Raw genomic sequence first — 21,866 nt, forward strand, 5'->3', positions numbered from 1 at the left:
AACTCCTTATACAATACATGTAGTAATTAACACACTGCACAAAACTATTGCTACCATGAATAGAGTTGAGAACCTAGCCTTAGGCGGCGGCAGCGTTTAAAGGGGTTGTTCACCTTTAAACTAACTTTTAGTATGATGTAGAGAGTGATATTCTGAGACAATTTGCAATTGCTTTTTATTTTTTATTATTTGTGTTTTTTGAGTTATTTAGCTTTTTATTCAGCAGCTCTCTATTTTGCAACCTTGGCAATCTGGTTGCTAGGGTCCAAATGACCCTAGCAACCATGCACTAATTTGAATAAGAGACTGGAACGTGAATAGGAGAGGCCTGAATAAGAAAGATGAGTTATAAAAAGTAGCAATAACAATAAATTTGTAGCTTAACAGAAGATTTTCTTAGATGGGGTCAGATTCAAAAATTATACAAAATACATAAAGACCAAATGAAAATTGTTTAGAATTGGCCATTCTATAACATGCTAAAAGTTAACTTAAAGGAACAGTAACATCAAAAAACTAACGTGTTTTATAACAATATAAATATAATGCAGTGTTGCCCTGCACTTGTAAAACTGCTGTGTTTGCTTAAAAAACACTACTATAGTTTATATAAATAAGCTGCTGTGTAGCAATAGGGGCAGCCATTCAAAGGAGAAAAAGGCTCAGATTACACAGCAGATAAGCTCTGTAGAACATAATGGTGTTATCTGTTATCCAATAGTTAACCTGTGCCATATAGCCTTTTTTCAATTTCCGCCATTGCTACACAGCAGCTTGTTTATATGAACTATAGTAGTGTTTCTAAAGCAAGCACATCAGTTTTTATCAGTGCAGGTCAACAGTACAGGATATTTTTATGACTTTAAAACACTCATTTTTTGGTGATACTGTTCCTTTCAAGGTGATCCATCCCTTTAAGTTACAGAGGCAGCAAAGAGCTGAAATTTCGATTTTTAATTAGCGATGCAGCCCGGGGGTCAGGTTGGTAAGCGCCATGTGCAAGGAGTGGTGGTACCTAAAAGGCTGCCTGAGACTGGCAAAGACCCCTGGGATGCAGCTGCATTGGGCTACATTAACAAGCAGAAAAATAAAAGGGTATAGCTGTACACTGTAGTGTTAGTGAGTCAGTCCATAATGCCCTAAGCAGGTGTAGGTAGAACGGAGACCTGCACCATATTTTGTGCACTGGCCTAATGCCTTCTATGGCCCTGCATTTATTGCACAGTGCTCTTCCTATGGTGTACAGGTCATAAAAGTCATTGGGGCTCATTTATCAACACTGGGCAAATTTGCCCATGGGCAGTGACCTATAAAAACCAATCGGCGATTAGCTTTTTAAAGCCAACTGCAAGTAGAACAATGAATGCAGCAATTTTATTGGTTGCCATGGGTTCCTGCCCAAGGCCGTATCCTGGCTGAATCCCGAACCGAATCCTGGATTTGGTGCATCTCTATTTTTGACAAAAGAGTAGGTCTGGTCACAGTAATACTGCAAGCCAAATTGGTGCTAACAATCCAGGGGTAACTGCATTCTTCCACTAGGAACAGGCATTATTTGAGACATGTGATTTCCTCACCAGCTGCTCTTGATTTTTCATCTGGTCGGCAGCTTGCTTTGCCAGGGCAGCTTTGGCTTCCTCTGCAGCTTGTCGTTCCTTCTCCAGACGCTCGGCTTCTTCTTTTGCTCTTTTTCTCTCTTGATCTAGTTCCAAGGCTCTACGTGTTTGTTCTTCTAATTCTGTTATTCAAATAAAAATTACTTATTTTAGGTGTATGGTTAGCAAAAGGCAAACCAACCAGATTTTCTGCAATCATTTCATCTAGAATTTACCTTTAAACTGGATGAAAGCCTAAAAATGTGTTCCTTAAAAGAGAAGGAAACCCCCTGGGCGCAAAACCCCTCCGCCCCTCCCCTGTGTTGCCCCCCTCCCTCCTCCCCCTGGCCTACCTGTCCCCCTGGGCAAATGCCCCTAACTTGTTACTCACCCCTCTGCGCAGGTCCTGTCCACGGAGTTCACAGTCGCCATCTTCTCCCACGCGCATCTTATTCCTGCTTTGACCGGCGTCTTCTGGAGCATGCACAGTAGGAACAGTTACCGGTACGGATCTACTGCGCATGCATCGAATGTCACGAATGTCGGAAAACTTCGTGACATTCGGCGCATGCGCAGTAGATCTGTACCGGTAACTGTTCCTACTGCGCATGCACCAAAAGACGTGGGTCAAAGCAGGAAGAAGACGCTCGTGGGAGAAGATGGCGACTGAAGTCCGTGGACAGGACCTGCGCAGAGGGTAACATGATAGGGGCATTTGCCCAGGGGGACAGGTAGGCCAGGGGGAGGAGGGGGGGGCAACACAGGGGAGGGGGGGAGGGGTTTTGCGCCCAGGGGGTTTTCTTCTCCTTTAATGAAAGAGAACGTAATTCTACAGTAACTAACATTCATTTTGCACTTTAGTTTCAAAGTTTCTTTGTACAGAATTCTGCAGTGTCGACCCATTCTATTCTCTGACCCAGATGTTCTGACGATTAACAGACTTGTGAAGAAGAATGCAAGGGAAATGCTCTCAATTGCAATTACAGGATCCGTTATCCAGAAAGCTCCGAATAGACTTCATTATAACCTAATAATCCAAATTTTTAAAAATGATTTCCTTTTCTCTGTAATAATAAAACAGTACCTTGTACTTGATCCAAACTAAGATATAATTAATCCTTATTGGAAGCAAAACCAGCCTATTGGGTATATTTCATGTTTACATGACTTCAGGTATGAAGATCCAAATTATGGAAAGATCTGTTATCCAGAAAACCCCAAGTCCCGAGCATTCTGGATAACTGGTCCCATACCTGTATACCTATATTTACAAATCTTCCACTTTTAAAATCAATGAAAATGTTTAGTGGATGTTTATAGGAAAGTTGCTTAGAACAAGCAACTTGTTCAACAAGAGAGAGAGAGAGATCCCCACTCAACCCAATATATGCAGAGGTGCATGATCAAGGGTTGTTGTATAAATGGATGAAGGATCAGCACACTCTTTAAACAGTGATTGTTTGCTCTTTTATTCAGATAGCACAGTTTACAGTGTGCTGATCCTTTATCTATATAGAGATAAATATATATATATATATATATATATATATATATATATATATATATATATATATATATATATATGTAGAAAAGCTCGCACTCACAGGACTTATCAAAACAAAAAATGGTGTTTATTCAATGAAAAAACGACAGTCGTTTTTTCATTGAATAAACACCATTTTTTGTTTTGATAAGTCCTGTGAGTGCGAGCTTTTCTACATTGTTATCTAATTTTTTGGGGCGTTTGCACCCACCCTTTTGACGAGCAGTGCCGGCTTCCAGCTTATTTTATATATATATATATATATATATATATATATATATATATATATATATATATATATATATATATATATATATATATATATATATATATATATATATATATATATATATATATAATATATATATATATATATATATATATATATATATACACACACACACATATATATATATGCAGATAAACAGCATATGCCACATTCAATATACCCATTCTGACACACAGACTCAATCTCTCGCTCTCTCTATTCCAAAATTTTATTTATCATTTGTTTATTTATCTGGATATCAACCCCTTTGAGGATCGAAACGTCGATCTGCAAAATAACATTTTGGAATCTTTTTTGCAAGAACCTATTTGTACAACAACTTTTTTGATTGTGTGTTCCAATGTACGCTTCTATTTAATGGTTAGTGTCCCTTTAAGACAGCTATATGATTATGCAAAGTACATTTTGTCAAATCTCTCTTAAAGGCCAAGCACATAATCAGCTTTGAAGGGCAGGTATTGGCTTAGGATGAGTTGTCTGTAGCTATGAGAAATATGTGAGTACTGTATAGCTCTTACTACCTGTTCCTTGTTCAATCCTTTAGCTAAGCTCTCCAACAAGACAACTTAAATATGCATCGCATTAACCATGTCCCACTTTCCCTTTGTATTCTGTTCCCAGTTTTTCCAAAAACTAAATAAAAGAAAAATACAAAAAAAAAACTGCAAAAAGTCTTCAGAGAAATGAATAGAATTACATTATATAAAGATATGGTTTGCGCAGAATACCAGTGTTAATTATATAGAAGAACAATTCACCCTGTGTCTATTTAGCTTTGCTAAATTAAAAGCTGCAGGTAAAGTGCTGATAGTTATAGTTCATCCGCAGCTGAATGGTTATAAATTCCTGCTGTGTGAAAATTGTAGTCTTCTGCCTGCTGCTCAACAACAACTTCTAGTTGTTGAAAGAAGTAAGAAGCCTTATACAGTAAGATGTTGCTGCTGAAATATTAGAGATCGAAGTTATTAATCACAGTTCTTCATTACCTTTCTGAGCTTTTACTGTCTGCTCTTCGATTTGCCGGAGGCGTTCGATAAGTTCGTCCTTTTCACGCTCTATTCTCTCTTTCTCCTTCTCCGCTATTTCTCTTTTCTTCTTTTCATTTTCTAGTTGTGCCCTAAACAATAGGAGTCACGTGTAAGTCCAAAAAAAAAAACTAGGTCACATCCTCAATAGCAGGACTATGAACTGGCCTTATGGGACGTTGGGCTCTGTCAGGTGCTCATATACGGAATTCGTATGTTTATTTATAATCCGAAGAAACGGCTTATTTTCTCTAAATGAACACATGATCCTCGGGAGCTTAAATCGGTCAATGCTACCATAGATGCAAGCCCTGTGCTACTGCTTATATATCCAGGAGGTGGCATTTAAAGTGCAACTGTGTATACCATAAGCGCTGCAGCTGCCTTTAATTTATCTCATGAGACCATTACTGGGGCCACTTTAAGGGCTCTTACACATACACGTTTTTGCCTGCGCTCCCCTGCGTTCCGTTTTTCGGCGTTCAGCCGCAGGGGAGCGCAGGAATAGACGCATTTAATTATTTCAAATGGGGCTGTACTCACACAGGCGCATGTAGGCACCGAACGCAGGTTGAGACGCAACATGCTGCATTTTTCCTGCGTTCGCGCCTACATGCGCCTGTGTGAGTACAGCCCCATTTGAAATAATTAAATGCGCAGGGGAGCGCAGGCAAAAACGCTCATGTGTAAGAGCCCTATTGCAGCAGCACATTTGCACCTGTAAAATAAAAGGTAAACATTCATACGCAGTGAATGGTGTTTTTGGTCAGGGTAAATGATACCACTACCAAATAGTGATCAGCGCACAAAACTACTTGTTACCAACAGGCAGACTAGGATCTGTACTACATAATCTATTCTAATCTGCTCACCCGTCTGCATGAAAGATCCACACAGTCCCGATTGTGCATCATTGTGCATAATATAAATCTTCATATAGAGGAAGCAAAACTAAAAGGAAACGGAACATCCCAAACTCCTTGCATATGGGACCCGTGAGATATTCATTATCTCATACAGACACTGAGCTGACTAATAGCTCCACCCCAGCTAATTAAGGCAAGACTCTGATCACTATGCCCCTCCTGCACCAAACTGGGAGAGAGGAGGGAGTCAGAGGATTCCATATCAAATAACTGCAGGAAATAATGTTAGTTTTCCTTTCAAAATTGTTGCGTCTTATCGCTCTATAAACCCAAACTATACAAATAACATGTCTGAGAAAAACAATGGACATATTATACATTAAAATGTTATACTTCATAAAAACAATAATGATATTAAAGGGATTCTGTCATGATTTTTATGGTGTAGTTTTTATTTCTAAATTACAAGTGTATTTTTATTTAGTTGTAATATTGGTGTGTAGGAGCATCTCAGGTCATTTTGCCTGGTCATGTGCTTTCAGAAAAAGCCAGCACTTTAGGATGGAACTGCTTTCTGGCAGGCTGTTGTTTCTCCTACTCAATGTAACTGAATGTGTCACAATGGGACCTGGATTTTACTATTGAGTGTTGTTCTTAGATCTACCAGGGAGTTTTCTTATGTTAGGGAGCTTCTATCTGGTTACCTTCCCATTGTTCTGTTGTTAGGCTGCTGGGGGGGGGGAGGTCGTGATATCACTCCAACTTGCAGTACAGCAGTAAAGAGTGACTGAAGTTTATCAGAGCACAAGTCACATGACTGGGGACTGCTGGAAAACTGACAATATGTCTAGCCCCATGTCAGATTTCAAAATTAAATATAAAAAAAATCTGTTTGCTCTTTTGAGAAATGGAATTCAGTGCAGAATTCTGCTGGAACAGCACTGTTAACTGATGCATTTTGAAAAAAATATTTTTTTCCCATGACAGTATCCCTTTAAACACATTTCTGGTACATAGCATTCTTGCTCTAAAATAATTGTATCTTTTTCTTAAAGTGGACCTGTCACCTACACACAAAAAACTGTATAACAAAGGTAGTTTGCAAATTAAACATGGAACCCATATTGATTTTTTCATTAAAGCATCCATACCTGTTATGAAGGCGTCTAAATATCTATGCTGTCAATCAAATATTACCTGCCTCACCTCTATGCATCAGGCATAGAGGTGGGGCAGTCAATTATTTTCACTTTCTACATGTCACTGCTCTCCTCACATTCCCCCTTCCTTCCTTCCTTCCTCACACTCTATAATTGTGTAGGGCAATGTGTATGGGTATTAGCTTGCCCCATTTTGGTGCATATACAAGATTTGTGGGTGATACACAACTTGTCTTCATAACAGTGTCCACAAAATGGTTCCTGCCTGGGTGCTGTGATTGTGTAATTCCAAGACTGAAGGAAACAAAATTTAAATAATAAATGTAGTGTACGTTTTATTTTGCTCAACTAACAAGATAAAATATAATTTGGAATTATTTCTTAGGGTAACAGGTCCCCCTTAACACTGCAATATGTCAGGTTTCTACAGTCATATATAAATAGGAACTAAATCATATAAAATCCTGGGCAAAGAGATAAACCAAGACATCTTTGCTTATTGCTCTACTTTCCTCAATGAAGGGGGATTTAAACTGAAAATACATGGTTGCTAGCGCTGTGCAGGTCGAGAAAACAACGACCTTCACGACCTGGACCCACCTTCTGCCCCCCCCCCCCATTTATAGACCCTGTGCTGCCTTGCCCCGCCGATAACATCACAAAAGGGGCGGGGAACAAGTCTACAAAACTGAATTTTTGCGGTAAACACCTTTGGTAATCCCAAACCCACACAAAAAACTTTGTAATCAGGTTAGAAAACAAATGCTGGACCATAAAGGGGACCTAAGCCTGAAGAAGTGTAAGAAAAAAAATTGCTACATTGATTTTAATTAAATAACAGATTTCTCATTAGCCATCAAATCACTGTGGCCTGAAAAGTCTCTTATAAAAACAGCTAGAATCTTAAAGGGATACTGTCATGGGAAAAAACATTTTTTTCAAAATGAATCAGTTAATAGTGCTGCTCCAGCAGAATTCTGCACTGAAATCTATTTCTCAAAAGAACAAACAGATTTTTTTTATATTCAATTTTGAAATCTGACATGGGGCTAGACATATTGTCAATTTCCCAGCTGCCCCAAGTCATGTGACTTGTGATCTGATAAACTTCAATCACTCTTTACTGCAAGTTGGAGTGATATCACCCCCCTCCCTTCCCCCCCCCAGCAGCCAAACAAAAGAACAATGGGAAGGTAACCAGATAACAGCTCCCTAACACAATATAACAGCTGCCTGGTAGATCTAAGAACAACACTCAATAGTAAAAACTCATGTCCCACTGAGACACATTCAGTTACATTGAGAATGAAAAACAGCAGCCTGCCAGAAAGCATTTCTCTCCTAAAGTGCAGGCACAAGTCACATGACATGGGGCAGCTGGGAAATTGACAAAATGTCTAGCCCCATGTCAGATTTCAAAATTGAATATAAAAAAATCTGTTTGCTCTTTTGAGAAATGGATTTCAGTGCAGAATTCTGCTGGAACAGCACTATTAACTGATGCGTTTTGAAAAAAAAAACATGTTTTCCAATGACAGGATCCCTTTAACAAAAAACCACAATAGAACTGCTGCTTTCTTAAGGTGGCCATACACGGGCCGATAAAAGCTGCCGACAGACCAAGTCGGCAGCTTATTGGCCCGTGTATGGGGACCCCCGACGGGCTTCCCTGATCGAGATCTGGCCGAAAGTCGGCCAGATCTCGATCGGATGGGGTTAAAAATCCCGTCGGATCGCGGCCGCATCTGTTCGTTGATGCGGTGCCGCGATCCGACCGCCCGTTTGGCGAACGCTAGGATCCGATCGTTGGGCCCTAGGGCCCACGATCGGATCAGCCCGATATTGCCCACCTCAAGGTGGGCATATCGGAGGGAGATCCGCTCGTTTGGCGACATCGCCAAACGAGCGGATCTATCCGTGTATGGCCACCTTTAGAGAGAGAGCACAGCCACATCCCGAAAACAAAATACAAAAAATGGCCTTTTCCCCAAGTATTCTTCTAGTAAACAAAATATTGTCTTCAGACATACAGGCTAGCTTTAGAAGATGTTGTCTCTTTTATTTTAATAGGACAAATTTCATCTTCAGGCTTTTGCCTGACCTTATTTTAGGGAACAATAAAGAAGGAATTTACTTTTTAATGCTATCAATGGAAGGTTCTGGTTTGCCCTTTCTTGGACGGAGTTTCCCGTTATATTGAACAGGTACTATGGTTAACCACTGTATAAACTTTGGATAAAACTTTACTATTGCATTAGAGAAAAGGGGCAATATCAGAGAAGCTAAAGGAGCATGGCACTACCTCTCCAGCTGTTTTTGATGCTTTTCTTCTCTAGCCTGAGCTTTCATCTGCTGGACTTCAATTGTGTCAGGTTTCCTTCTCCTCATATAGAGCTCGTGGTTTCCCATGCACAGAGCCAGGATACGTTTGTTGATTCTTAAACGGGGTGCATAAAAGACAAAGTCCTAAAGGAAACAGAAGAAACATTTAGGTTGACCATAATCATCAAATCATTTTGTAGCCTTAAAGGGGATGTCAACTCTCACAAAAATGTCTCCTAAGCCCTTATGCTATTTACTGAATTTCCCCCATTTTTGAAAAGACAGAAAAGGGACCAAACTGCATGTTATAATGGTTGGCAGCATTCTACAGATGTAATTCTGCCATTTACTATAAAATTATATATATGCCCAATATTTCAAACAGACAACCTCAACATTTTGGAGGCATCCACCTCCTTAAGTCATGGTGTTGCCTTTTTAAAATATTACATACACATATCTTATCTATATATGTACATATCTATCTATATAAACAAACACAACATACATATAATTTCCTTAAAGGAGAAGGAAAGCTACCAAAGCAGTTTATTGCCAATAGATTAGATTAGCCACAATAATGCAAGCTATAACACTATATTTATTCTTTAGAATGCTTTACCATACCTAAGTAAACTGCTCTAGACGCTGTCTCTGTTTGTTTAGGATAGCAGCTGCAATATTGGCTTGATGTGACATCACTTCCTGCCTGAGTCTCTCCCTGCTCACTCGTAGCTCTTTGCTCAGATTACAGCAGTAAGGGGAGAAGGGAGGGGGAGAGGAGCAAACTGAGCATGCTCAAGCCCTAGCCCTAGAGGTTTATGCTGAAAACAGGAAGTCTGATACAGAAGCCCATGAGTACACAATAGAAGGAAAGAAATGTGCTGTTTCTTTTGACAGAGGACTCGGAGCAGCATTACGTTAAGGGGTTTACTGTTGTATTTATATAGAACTTTCTGATAACGCTTACTTAGTTTTAACCTTTCCTTCTCCTTTAATACAATTTTTCAAAGCGATTGCCATAATACAGTAGTTTATTGAAGGGCAGAAATATTGTAGCAGCAGTAATAATACATGGTTGACAGATCTTACCGGAGCCTTTTTGTCAATCGGCTTTATAACAAACTTTTTGTCATTAAATGAAATGTTTCTGATTTCGCTCCAGGGAAATCCAATTTTAGGTGTCAACCTTAAGGAAGGGGGGAAAAAAGTTACAAAGAGGCACCAGAGCATTTGTGTAGTTGCCAATAAAATTACAGGGTGCACAGAGCCAAGTAAATTGCACATTCCCTGACTAACATTTTTCCTCAGTGAATTATAAATAGACGTTCGCAAACAGTTATCCAAGGTCTTCATTTCAAAACCACAGAAGAAATAAATGAGGCACCAAACCCAATGTGTGTATTTTCATAGCCAAAATATGCTTCAAAATACCTTGAGCCACATTACCATAAACTGTTATTTTCATACTGAGAATGAGGGATATTGTGTGGCTTTTAGTGCATATAAATACTTTGTGACCAGAGCAACACAGGGGTAGCTAAACTGTGAAAAAAAGGAATTTCCCACAACTTTTAACAAATCTGCCCAGATCTGAAGAAACAATGAGCGCTCATATAACACAGCCTTTTTTTGGCACTTAATGGAAAACGTTACCCCCAAAATGAATATTTAAGCAACAGTTTATATCATATTAAGTGACATATTAAGAAATCTTACCAAACTGGTCTATATATTTAAGTAAATCTTGCCCTTTTACATCTCATGCCTTGAAACAACATTTCTTGATTGTCTGTGTGCTGCCTCAGAGATCACCTGACCAAAAATACTGTAGCTCTAACTGTAACAAGTGTGGAAGCAAAAGACAGAACTCTGTCTGCTAATTGGCTCATGTGACCTAACATGTATGGTTTGTTTGTGTGCACTGTGAATCCTAGGATCCCAGGGGGTGTCCCTTATTATTTAAAATGGCAGTTTTCCATTTAGGATTACCCAATGGCACATACTACTAAAAAAGTATATTATTATGAAAATTATTTAATTTATAGTTTTTCTATTGGTTAATATAAACTTTCTCCAACGCTGCAGAACCAGTGGCTGCAGCAAAATAATCCTCCAAATAGAATCCCAGTTGATCTGTTTAAATCTGGCTCCATGATCTTTGTCCCTGCAGGTGGAGTTGGAAACAGTAAAGGGGATGTAAAGGCAAAAAAAAATCCAATACAAATCTCTACACAGTTGCCGACTGCTCTACAGGGAAACAAACAAAGCTGATTGAGTTCTGCATGGCAGTAAGGTGGGGGCTCCCCCTGCTGTTCATAAGTATGATTGTTTCCCTGCAGAGCAGTTAGGGACCGTCTGACAATTCCTATCTGCAGCAGTACATGAAGGGAGAATTTCACTGCATACAGTCAGGTTTCTTATAAAAACGGTATACATTTTTTAATAAAATTATATTGGTGATAGGTTTCTTTTTCATTAAAGAAAGTAAAAATGGGATTTTATTTTTTTGCCTTTACATGCCCTTTAAGGGTAATGTGTAACATGTGTAAGGAGGACAAAGGCTATGCTAAAGGCCATACTGCACAGTTGCCTAAAAAAGTATACAGATCTTTTTCAGGGAACTGTAACCTAATAACCAGAAACAGGTGAAGGTTATATCACCCTTAAGGGTTATGTCACATGTAGGAGCTTTGTTTGTTAATCCCTTAATATACAGCAGTTTTCTATTATCATGGGTTAACAAGGACACCTTGTATTTGTGTGTATGGGACAATACAATCTTAAATGACGCTCGCTGAATACAGAAAAGATTCATATACTTACTTGTCATCGTGCTCATAAATATTTAGACCCAACGCATCGACACCCAGCCAGAGCTCCGTTCCCTTTTTGTTTTTGATCTCAAAGTAATTTACTCCGTACATCTCCAGATCCTGCGCAATCTTCAAATGTTCCATCATAGAGTCTTCCCTGTGAAAATATAATTGACACTAAAAAGATTATATGCGATATATGGAGAAAATTCATAGATTAAGATTGTCTGAGCACAAACCTTCTTAAAGGGTTTGTTCACCTTTGAGTTAACTTTTAGTATGATGTAGAGAGTGATAATTTGAGACAATTTTGGCTTTCATTTCTTATTTTATGTGTTTTTTGAGTTATTTAGCTTCTTATTCAGCAGTCTCAGCAATTTGGTTGCTGGGTCCAAATCACCTTAGCAACCATGCATTGATTTGAACATGAGACTAGAATATGAATAGGAGAGGACCTGAATAAATAAAGTAATAAAACGTGCCAACAACAAAAAATGTGTAGTCTTACAGAGCATTTGTTTTTAGATGGCGTCAGTGACCCCCATTTGAAAGCTGAAAGGTCAGAAGAAAAAGGCAAATTAAAAAATATATAAAAAAATAACATAACCAATTGAAAAGTTGCTTATGATTGGCCATTCTATAACATACTAAAAGTTAACTTAAAGGTGAACCACCCCTTTAACACAGGTCTAGGCTTTTTAACAAAAAGGCACTACATTTTTAAATAGAATTAGTCATTCCTGCATTGATTGTAACTGCATGATAAATAAGGAGATCCATGGAAGCCATTGTAAGGGTGCACTCATGCCTCAACAATGAAGAAACAACTATAAGTAAACTATTATAAACCTTATTTTCATAACTGATTTTTCAAAACATTCACTACAATCTGGCTCAAATATTAGAACGTTGAAAGCTTCCATTTAAAGGGGATCTATTGCAGAAAGGAAAATTTAATATAAGCTCCATCTTGCTGAAATAAGAAACTTTCTAAATATTATTAAACATTTTATACCATTTATGAAATAATCAAGTTACTCTTCACTCTCCCCCTCTGAGCAACCTGTCTCTCTTCATGCAGTAGGTGGAGTCCGTTTTTGATTGACAGTTAGGTCTAACAGATCCTTTGGGGGGGGGGGGGCGCTGCACCCTAAACCTAGGTGCTCACTCTTTAAAAATAACCGGCTCTGATGGAAATCCGGTTTCCCTGTTTTTGCCAGAGTCTGTTATTTTGTTACCTTTTGTTTGTGCTGGAGTTATTCGAGTTATTCTGCGAAGAAAGGGAGCCCTCCTTAAAGATGTATTAGACCTAACGGCCAATCAAAATCGGACTCAGATCTCAGCACGCAGACATGTTGTGGAGTGTGAGATACTGAAGAGCAATTTGATTATTTCTTAAAGGGGATCTGTCACCCGAAGCAATAATCCCAATTACTTTTCCATCATGTTATTTGAGTAAAATAAACTTTACTTACACTATATTTATTATTTAAATTGTATCTCCTTCAGTCTTGGAATTACACAATCACAGCAAGCAGGCAGGAGCCATTTTGTGGACACTGTTATAAAGACTAAATGTGTATCACCCCAAAATCTTGTGTATGCACCAGAATGGGGAACCTTATGCCCATGCACAGTGTCCTACATAATTTTAGAGCCTGAGGAGGGAAGGGGAAATGTGAGGAAAGCAGTGACACGTAGGAAGTGCTGAATGGAAAGTGAAAGTAACCGACTCAGAGGTGGGGCAGATAATATTTGATTGACAGCGCAGATATTTAAACACCTTTATAACATGGATGTTTTAATAATAAAAATAATTTGTGTTTCATGTTTAATTTGCAAAGGACTTATATGCAGCTTTTTATGTGTAGGTGACAGGTCCACTTTAATCGGTACAGAATTATTAATTGATTGTATTTAGAAAGTGTCTTATTTCAGTGAGATGGAGCTTATATTAAATTTTCATTTTCGCGAGAGATCCCCTTTAAGAACGAGATGCCAGTCTGTATAGAGCACACAGGGGGTTTGATTGTGCAAAGGCTAAATACTCTTAAGCGGCCCCGGAGTTTGGGTATATAGAATTACTCAGCTGGATGTACCGTACCTTAACATGCTTCTGTGTTCCTCGTGCCAAGTCTGTATCCTTTCTTCCCATTGTTCTTTTGTCAGTTTATGCTGTTCCAGAACGCTAAACAAAAATAACATCACGTGAGCTGCCATATCATAAAAAAACAATAAAGAGCGAATAACTGATGTAAAGTTCAGTGCAAGGTCAGTGCAGACATGCTGCACAAAGCCAATAGATCAGTGTAATGATTGTTGTGCTCCAGTGCTACTGGTGAAAAAGATACTGCTCCGTATTAGCATTTGAATTCACCATTAACAGAAGGAATTCAGTCTGAGAACAAGTTCATTTATCCTTAGCGGTTATCACAATTCACTAACAGTAAATATAAAAGCGTAGGTAGAGAGAGGAGCATCTTTTTAATAGGTTTCTTAGGTCAGTGATCTCAATCCTGTGATTTTGACAAATTACTGCACCCAGCTGTCATAATAAGCAATGCCATTGGTACCAGGTTATGCATTTGCAAAGAAGAAAATACAAGTCCTTGCCATTCAAAGAGATGTGGAGCTTAAAAGGAACCATCACGAAAATAAAAATGTAATATAAACTCCAGCATACTGAAATATCAGGTTATGCATTTGCATAGAAGAAAATACAAGTCCTTGCCATTTGCCATTCAAAGAGATGTGGAGCTTAAAAGGAACCATCGCGAAAAAAAATGTAATATAAACTCCAGCATACTGAAATAAGAAATTTCTAAATACAATCAATTAAAAATTATGTACCGTTTCTGAAATAATTCAAGTTAATCTTCACTATTTCTTTCTCAGCATCTGTTTCTCATCATTATGTCTTCATTCAGGAGATGGGTGTCAGATGAATGATTCAATAGATCTTATAGGGGGCTCCTTTTGCCTAGAAGATTTATTAGAGTTCTCTCTATTAAAATCACCAGAAATCCTGTCTCTCTACATGCAGAATTTGTGCAAGAGTGAGCTCTAATACAACTGCTAGGCAAAAGGAGCCCTCTATAGGATATATTGGATCATTCAGTGGACACCCAACTGCTGAATGAAGACAGAATGAGGAGAAACAGATGCTGAGAGAGAGAAACAGTGAATATAAACTGGATTATTTCAGAAACAATGCAGATTTTTTTTTATTGATTGTATTTAGAAAGTTTCTTAGTATGAGGAAACTTATATTAAATTTTCATTTTTGCCATTGTTCCCCTTTAAAAGCTTATAACTTGTTTTTTTTCCTTTATAAATGGAAAATGATGCCCTAAAACATCAAACAAAATCACATGAACAGGCTGTTCACCCTTGACACAGACTCACCTGTTTATAACACAGCAGGCCCAGTGTGTACTCTAATGCATTGCGAGCAAGTTTTACATTTATAGTACAGAATCTTATTTCCCAGCAGACAAGGCAGACTTGCTCGTGTTAAGGATGCTAGGAATCACAGTCCAAAAACAGAATGTCATAGGACTAGCCAGACTCCATTTTTCTTTTAAAGGGCAGCAGCTATAAAGCCAGTGCCAGTCTAATCACATTTCCCAATGCAGTCAGCAGAAAGCAGCTCCTGGGGATTCACACTGCTAATCAGCAACAGTTATACAATGGATCCTACAAACATACAAAAAGGCAAAAATTGATCAACGCACATTCCCTGGTCCCCTGTTTCACAATAAAATTTAGTATCTAAGCTAATGCATGTATTTTGCAAAACAGGGGTTTTTAGTTACAAAATTATGGCCATAAAATTGATCATATATTATCATAATTTTGTAACTAAAAACCCCTGTTTTGCAAAATACCTACATTAGGTTAGACACTAAATTCATTTGTCAAACAGGACCAGGGAATGTGCGTTGATTAATATTTTCTGTCAGATCAGCTGCACTTCATTTGTATTTTTATTTGGCCTTGGAGTGCCCCCACATATCCCTGTTTTTTAGTATACAATGGATCCTACCAAGAGACTTGTGACATGATTTTTTGGTACTTGGTGCAAATCTAGAATAAGTATTACCATTTAATATTTTTAATTTTCACCATCAGCTCACTTGTGTCCTAGTGTGACCATACTGTGATTTCCATATACTGAAGAGAAGGCTTACCCATGAGCTTACAGACCCTTAAAGGAGAACTAAACCTTAAAAATTAATATGGTTAAAATGCCATATTTTATACAGTGAACCAGCCAGCCTATATTTTATATAGTGCACCAGCCTTAAGTTTCAGATTGTCAATAGCAACGATGATCCAGGACTTCAAACTTGTCACAGGGGGTCACCATTTTGGAAAGTGTCTGTGACACTCACATGCTCAGTGGGCTATGAGCAGCTGTTGAGAAGCTAAGCTTAGGGCTCGTCACTAATTATCCAGCAGAAAATGAGCTTCCCCTGTAATATAAGCTGATGCTACAGGGCTGATTATTAAATTCTGATGCTAATTGCACTGGTTTCTGTGCTGCCATGTAGTAATTATCTGTATTAATTACTAATCAGCCTTATATTGTGACATTTCTATTCTATGTGTACTGTATATTGTGAGTGGGTCCCTAAGCTCAGTAAGTGACAGCAGCACAGAGCATGTGCAGTGATTCAGCAGAAAAGAAGATGGGGAGCTATGGGGGCATCTTTGGAGACACAGATCTTTACTGCTAAAGGGTTGTGGTTGCCTTGGGCTGGTACAGAAACCCAAAACATAATAATAACAACATTTCTAGCTTCTTCTTTAGTTAGGCTTTAGCTCTCTTTTAAACTGGAGACTTCATAAATCAGTGTTCAGAGCACAATGTATGGCAATCTACAATATGTTTACTGAAGTTACACACAACAGAACCATCATTTGTTTTGGGGTAACCCTATGTAAATTTGCCCGCTGCTGTCCCCATTGTTATTAGAAGGAATCATGTGAAAAGTCTAGCACTTGATTCTTCCGAGTAAAATGTCTTCTGTGAGTCTCCAAGCAGTAATTACTAAATGATCGCTTATTTGTGGCTTTTTCACACATTCTCAAAAGGAGCAAGGGCAGGTGATTTTGGATATTCTGACATATTTGGTGGAGAAAAATAAGCGTAAGGGTTAACGTCTGAGAAACACTAGAACATATATACTAGGGATTTGCATATGCAAATAAAGGGTGGGAAGGGGAAAACATTTTTTACTTCCTTGTTTTGTGACAAAAAGTCACATGATTTCTCTCCCCGTCCCTAATTTGCAAATGCCGAATCCTGGATTCGGTGCATCCCTAATATATATATATATACATGAACAGTCTGTTAATTAGGTATGCACCGAAACCACTATTTCCTTCGCGAAAGATTCGGCCGAATACCGAACTGAATCCTAATGGGTGGGAAGGGGAAAACATTATTTAACTCCCCTCCCCGGGGTTCAGATTTTGTTCGGCCGGGCAGAAGGATTTGCCCGAATCCTGGCCGAATCCCAAACCAAATCCTGGATTCGGTGCATCCTCAGTGTTAATATTGAAATATTTAGACCTTGTAGGGATAACAAGTGTGACCAATCAGAAGGGAAAACTGTAAAGCAAACAAAATATAGGACAAATACAGTCACATTTATGAAAGCAAACTGGTTTAAAAGCCGTCCTATCTGCACTGGTAATCTCAAGCCATTGTCTGAAAACTGAAATAAACCACAGCATTTACTTCTCAAAGGAGGACAGGCGTTGATACATTGCCTGTTAGTAATTTGTGCGTGCTGGATTCAATATACTTAAAGGGGAACTATCGCGAAAATGAACATTTAATATTAGCTTCATCATACTGAAATATGGAACTTTCTAAATACAATCAATTAAAAATTCTGTAATGTTTCTGAAATAATCAAGTTTATCTTCACTACTCTTCTCTCAGCATCTGTTTCTCTTCATTCTGTCTCCACGCAGGAGTTGAGTGTCAGATGAATGATCCAATATATCATATAGGGGGGCTCCTTTTGCCTAGAAGATGTATTAGAGCTCACTCTATAAAAAATAATCAGCAGACATCATGTCTCTCTACGTGCAGGATTTATGCAAAAGGCAGTTATTTTGTTAGATTTTGTTTGTACTGGAATCAGTTATTTGAGTGAGCTCTAATTCATCTGCTAGGAAAGGAAGCATCCCCTATAAGATATATTGGATCTAACTGTCAATGAATATCTGACGCCCAACTGCTGCATGAAGACAGAATGAAGAGAAACAGATTCTGAGAGCGAGAGATAGTGAATATAAACTTTGATTATTTCAGAAACAATGCAGAATTTTTAATTGATTGTATTTAGAAAGTTTCTTATTTCAGTATGAGGAAGCGTGTTTTAATTTTCATTTTAGAGATAGTTCCCCTTTAAGAATTATGGGCCAGTCCAAATGAAAGAGCAATTTGGCCCCAATCTTTTTGCATTGTACTAATATTTCCCAATCTCTTACCGTTGAGGAAGTAGTCTGTCATTGGCCAGGTACCCAGGTTTATGGGCCTCTTTGCTATAGTCTCCATATTTGGCTTGAACGGCATAGGAAGCCAGCAAGACAGCCGTCTCGGGAGGGCAGTAAATCTCATCATTTAATATGGCTTCTTTCACTTGCAGAAAGAAAAGTCTCTGGGTGATCTCTTGAATTAACTCTTCTGACACGTCCTCTGGGAAAAACTTTGCTCGGAACTTAAACTGAAGAGGGTTTTCTTTTCGAACGTCTTGCTGTGTTACCTGAAACCAAATAAACACAAGTGAGTATCAGCCTATGTGGTAAGAGCCACAGTAGGAAAGAGGTTCCTGTCCCATAGAGCTTACAATCTAAGGGGTAAATTTACTAAGCAGCAAAAATTCCGCCAGTGACAGCTTCCCAGCCATGGCAACACTTTGCCAGGCGAAAATTCGCTCAGACAACTCTAATTTACTTATATGTGAAGTTGCATCCAGGGCGCGAATTTTCTCTAGCTTTACTTCGGCAAATTTGCATACGACAAGATATTATAAAGTTGAATGGACGTATATGTTGCAGCAAAGACATTACATTACATAAGTCCAGGGAACCTTAATAAAGAAAATAGATTTGTAATATTGCCCTACACATGAGCCCACTGTACAATTTGTGTTCCATATGTTAGGAAATGTATGGGGGAACCCGGTTACCCAAAAAAAAAAAAAGTACTTTTGCAGGCTATCACTCTGAAAGAAAGGAAAAGAAGCCGTTTTTTGGGACTTCCACTAAAAATATGATGGAAGATCTATACACTCCAATGCACTTTGCCTGGTCTGAGCTGGCGAAAGCAAGTCTCGCGAAAGAGGTAACGTTCAGTAAAATCCGAATCTTAGTGAATTTGTGGAGTAACGTCCATTCGCCAGTGCGAAAATTCGCCTCGCGATAGAGTGCGAATGACCGCTAGCGTCTGTCTCTTTCGCTAGCGAAGTTATGCCTGAAAGCAGTAACGCTGGTGAATCGCCGCCAGTGTTAGTCACTTCGCCCTTTAGTAAATCTACCCCTAAGTGGATGGGTGGCTAACATACAGACGAAAATTAGAGAGGGAAAAGTGAACACGGGAAAGGCATTGTCCAATAGGTATGCATCAGGAACAGACTCAATAAGCATAGAATAATACAATTCCCTTATTCACGAATTCCTTATCCTTTGACAGTAGATGGAATTTATATGAGATCAAAATGTCTTGTTTTCCACAGCACTAGTGTTTCTTTGTAACTTGTATTTTTACAGGATTTTTTTTTTAGATATATGAACATATAAAACAGAATTGAAAATAAAATACAGATAGGGTTAGAACAAACCGATAAAGAAATGGAATCTGTAAAAGCAAGTTGTTGTTATTCTACATAGTCCTGATCATTACAGAATGCAGATTATAAAGTAGTTTGTGAGTATACGCTTATCAGAAAACAACGCAACATGTTGCAATATGTGAGCGGATTGTAAACATAAATACAACTTTAAAGGACATGTAAACCCCCCCTCCACAAAAATTAAATCAGTGAACAGCCTCTTTGAAATGTTTAGATACCTGCCACTCTGGTTGCTAAAAGGTTAACAGTAAGGCTGCAGCACCCCCTTAATCACTTAGAATTCCTTCTCCTCCTCTAACCCAGTCTGCCCCTCCCTTTGCTTTCGCTGTTAAATTATGAGCATGCTTCAGTTCTTCTCAGTTCAGATTACTAAACACACCCTCCAGTCTAACAGCCAATGAAGATATAGCATTACTGGTTCACACAGAAACTCTTCTCTAGCTGTCTGATCCTTTTTTTTTCTCCTAACCACCTCTCCTGAGCTCAGCTTAACCATTACAGTGCTCAACCCCAGCAGAACTTTTGTATCGAAGTATGTTGTGCCTGTGTAAACCTGCATTCTGCATTGCATGAACTTTACAGCATACATGTCTCAATGTTACTGATGATGTGTCTGAGGGAAAATGGCCGCCAGGTGAAAGCTGCTATTTGTTTTAGGAAAATGTCATGGCGCTGGCAAATTGAGGGGATATATGCAGTACAAATGATGTGGCTTGGGTAGGGAAGATATTCCCAACTTATATACATGGTATGAAATTGTAGGTTTTACATGCCCTTTAAACACATTCCTTAATAGGGGGTAATGTTGACAATTATTACAATATATTCCCAACATAGAAGAGATATCTTAGTTAGTTTGTGGGTGCTACTGAGCCCCAATGTTTCTTGACTTTTATAGGCCTGGACCAACAATCTGTATTTTGGAAATGTCAGAGGGGCTACTGTAAAATGCCATAGACGGTCACTATTTAGTGCGCTGGTGGAGGTCTCTTTGGGCCTCTGTGTATTTGAAAAGTCAGATCCTATTTTGAATCCCAGTCCAGGCCTGGCCCCTTGCGCTACTTTTCCCTGTGATTTACCCACATTCTCAACATACTGTATTTCTACAACATAGTTGCACCCTACCTGACCCACTAACCCAGCCTCAGCCTTTGCCATGCCACTCCTCCCCCTTGCATTTGAACAGTTGTCATCCATCCTTTTGTACCCCATCTACCCTCCTAGTCCCCCAATCCACCCTCCTAGTCCCACCTACCATCCTAGTCCCCATCTACCCTCCTAGTCCCCCCATCGAACCTCTTAGTCCCGCCAAATACCCTCCTAGTCCCCCACCTACCGTCCTAGTTCCCTTGATCTACCCTCTTAGTCCCCCACCTACCCTCCTAGTCCCCCACCTACCCTCCTAGTCCCCCACCTACCCTCCTAGTCCCCCCATCTACCCTCCTAGTCCCCCCATCTACCCTCCTAGTCCCCCCATCTACCCTCCTAGTCCCCCATCTACCCTCCTAGTCCCCCATATCCATCCTCCTAGTCCCCTATCAAACCTCTTAGTCCCGCCAAATACCCTTCTAGTCCTCCCACTTGCCCTCCTAGTCCCCCACCTACCGTCCTAGTTCCCTTGATCTACCCTCTTAGTCCCCCCACCTACACTCCTAGTCCCCCCACCTACCCTCCTAGTCCCCCACCTACCCTCCTAGTCCCCCACCTACCCTCTTCGTCCCCCCACCTACCCTCTTCGTCCCCCCACCTACCCTCTTCGTCCCCCCACCTACCCTCTTCGTCCCCCACCTACCCGCTTGTCCCCCAACCTACCGGCCTAGTCCCCCAACCTACCGGCCTAGTCCCCCCAACTAGCTGCTTACCATATTTTATCCCTCTTCCTCCTTTTCATATTTTCCTCTACATCAATCAATCCTTTCTTTTATTATTTTCCACCTTCCTATTCAGCACCTCCTCATTCTATTTCTTTCATCACACCCTGTACATTTTGTTTAGCCTTCTAGCAGATAATTCTTCAGGCAATAATCGAGAACACATATTTATTCAGCAAGTTTGCTTTGGCAAACAAGTGTGCCTGCAAACTGCAAGTCTAAAAATAAAAGCATTAAACATAAAGTCCCTAATGAAAAGAAGCCTAATAAATACAATCAAAGAGCAATGAAGAAAGAACAAAGTGGAAGACAATGAAAGGGAAAAGAAAACCACAACAAACCTTTTTGTTGAGCTTCAGCCATGTAGAGTAACCCTTGCTATCCACGTACTGAAGTCCAAAGAACCACACTTCACGCAGACCGACTGTTTTTACCACCTAAACGGCAAGATAAAGACAAATTACATTTACTTTTTCTGTCTCCATTCAGACACAGGTCACACAGGGAG

The 21,866-nt window shown here is 39.3% G+C and overlaps 1 protein-coding gene across 1 annotated transcript in view; it reads right to left on the reverse strand.

The window, feature by feature from the left end:
- Positions 1-21,866, reverse strand: part of rdx.L (radixin L homeolog) — a 65,807-nt gene that overhangs the window by 8,230 nt on the left and 35,711 nt on the right. Inside the window, exons 4-11 of the mRNA XM_041582689.1 lie at positions 21,700-21,795; positions 18,124-18,398; positions 13,721-13,804; positions 11,627-11,773; positions 9,893-9,989; positions 8,781-8,944; positions 4,414-4,544; positions 1,578-1,738 (exon numbers count right to left, since the gene is read on the reverse strand). Coding sequence (XP_041438623.1) covers positions 1,578-1,738; positions 4,414-4,544; positions 8,781-8,944; positions 9,893-9,989; positions 11,627-11,773; positions 13,721-13,804; positions 18,124-18,398; positions 21,700-21,795 — 1,155 coding nt within the window. The remainder of the gene's footprint in view (positions 1-1,577; positions 1,739-4,413; positions 4,545-8,780; positions 8,945-9,892; positions 9,990-11,626; positions 11,774-13,720; positions 13,805-18,123; positions 18,399-21,699; positions 21,796-21,866) is intronic.

The sequence above is a fragment of the Xenopus laevis genome, chromosome 2L (assembly GCF_017654675.1).
Source record: "Xenopus laevis strain J_2021 chromosome 2L, Xenopus_laevis_v10.1, whole genome shotgun sequence".
NCBI lineage: Eukaryota > Metazoa > Chordata > Amphibia > Anura > Pipidae > Xenopus > Xenopus laevis.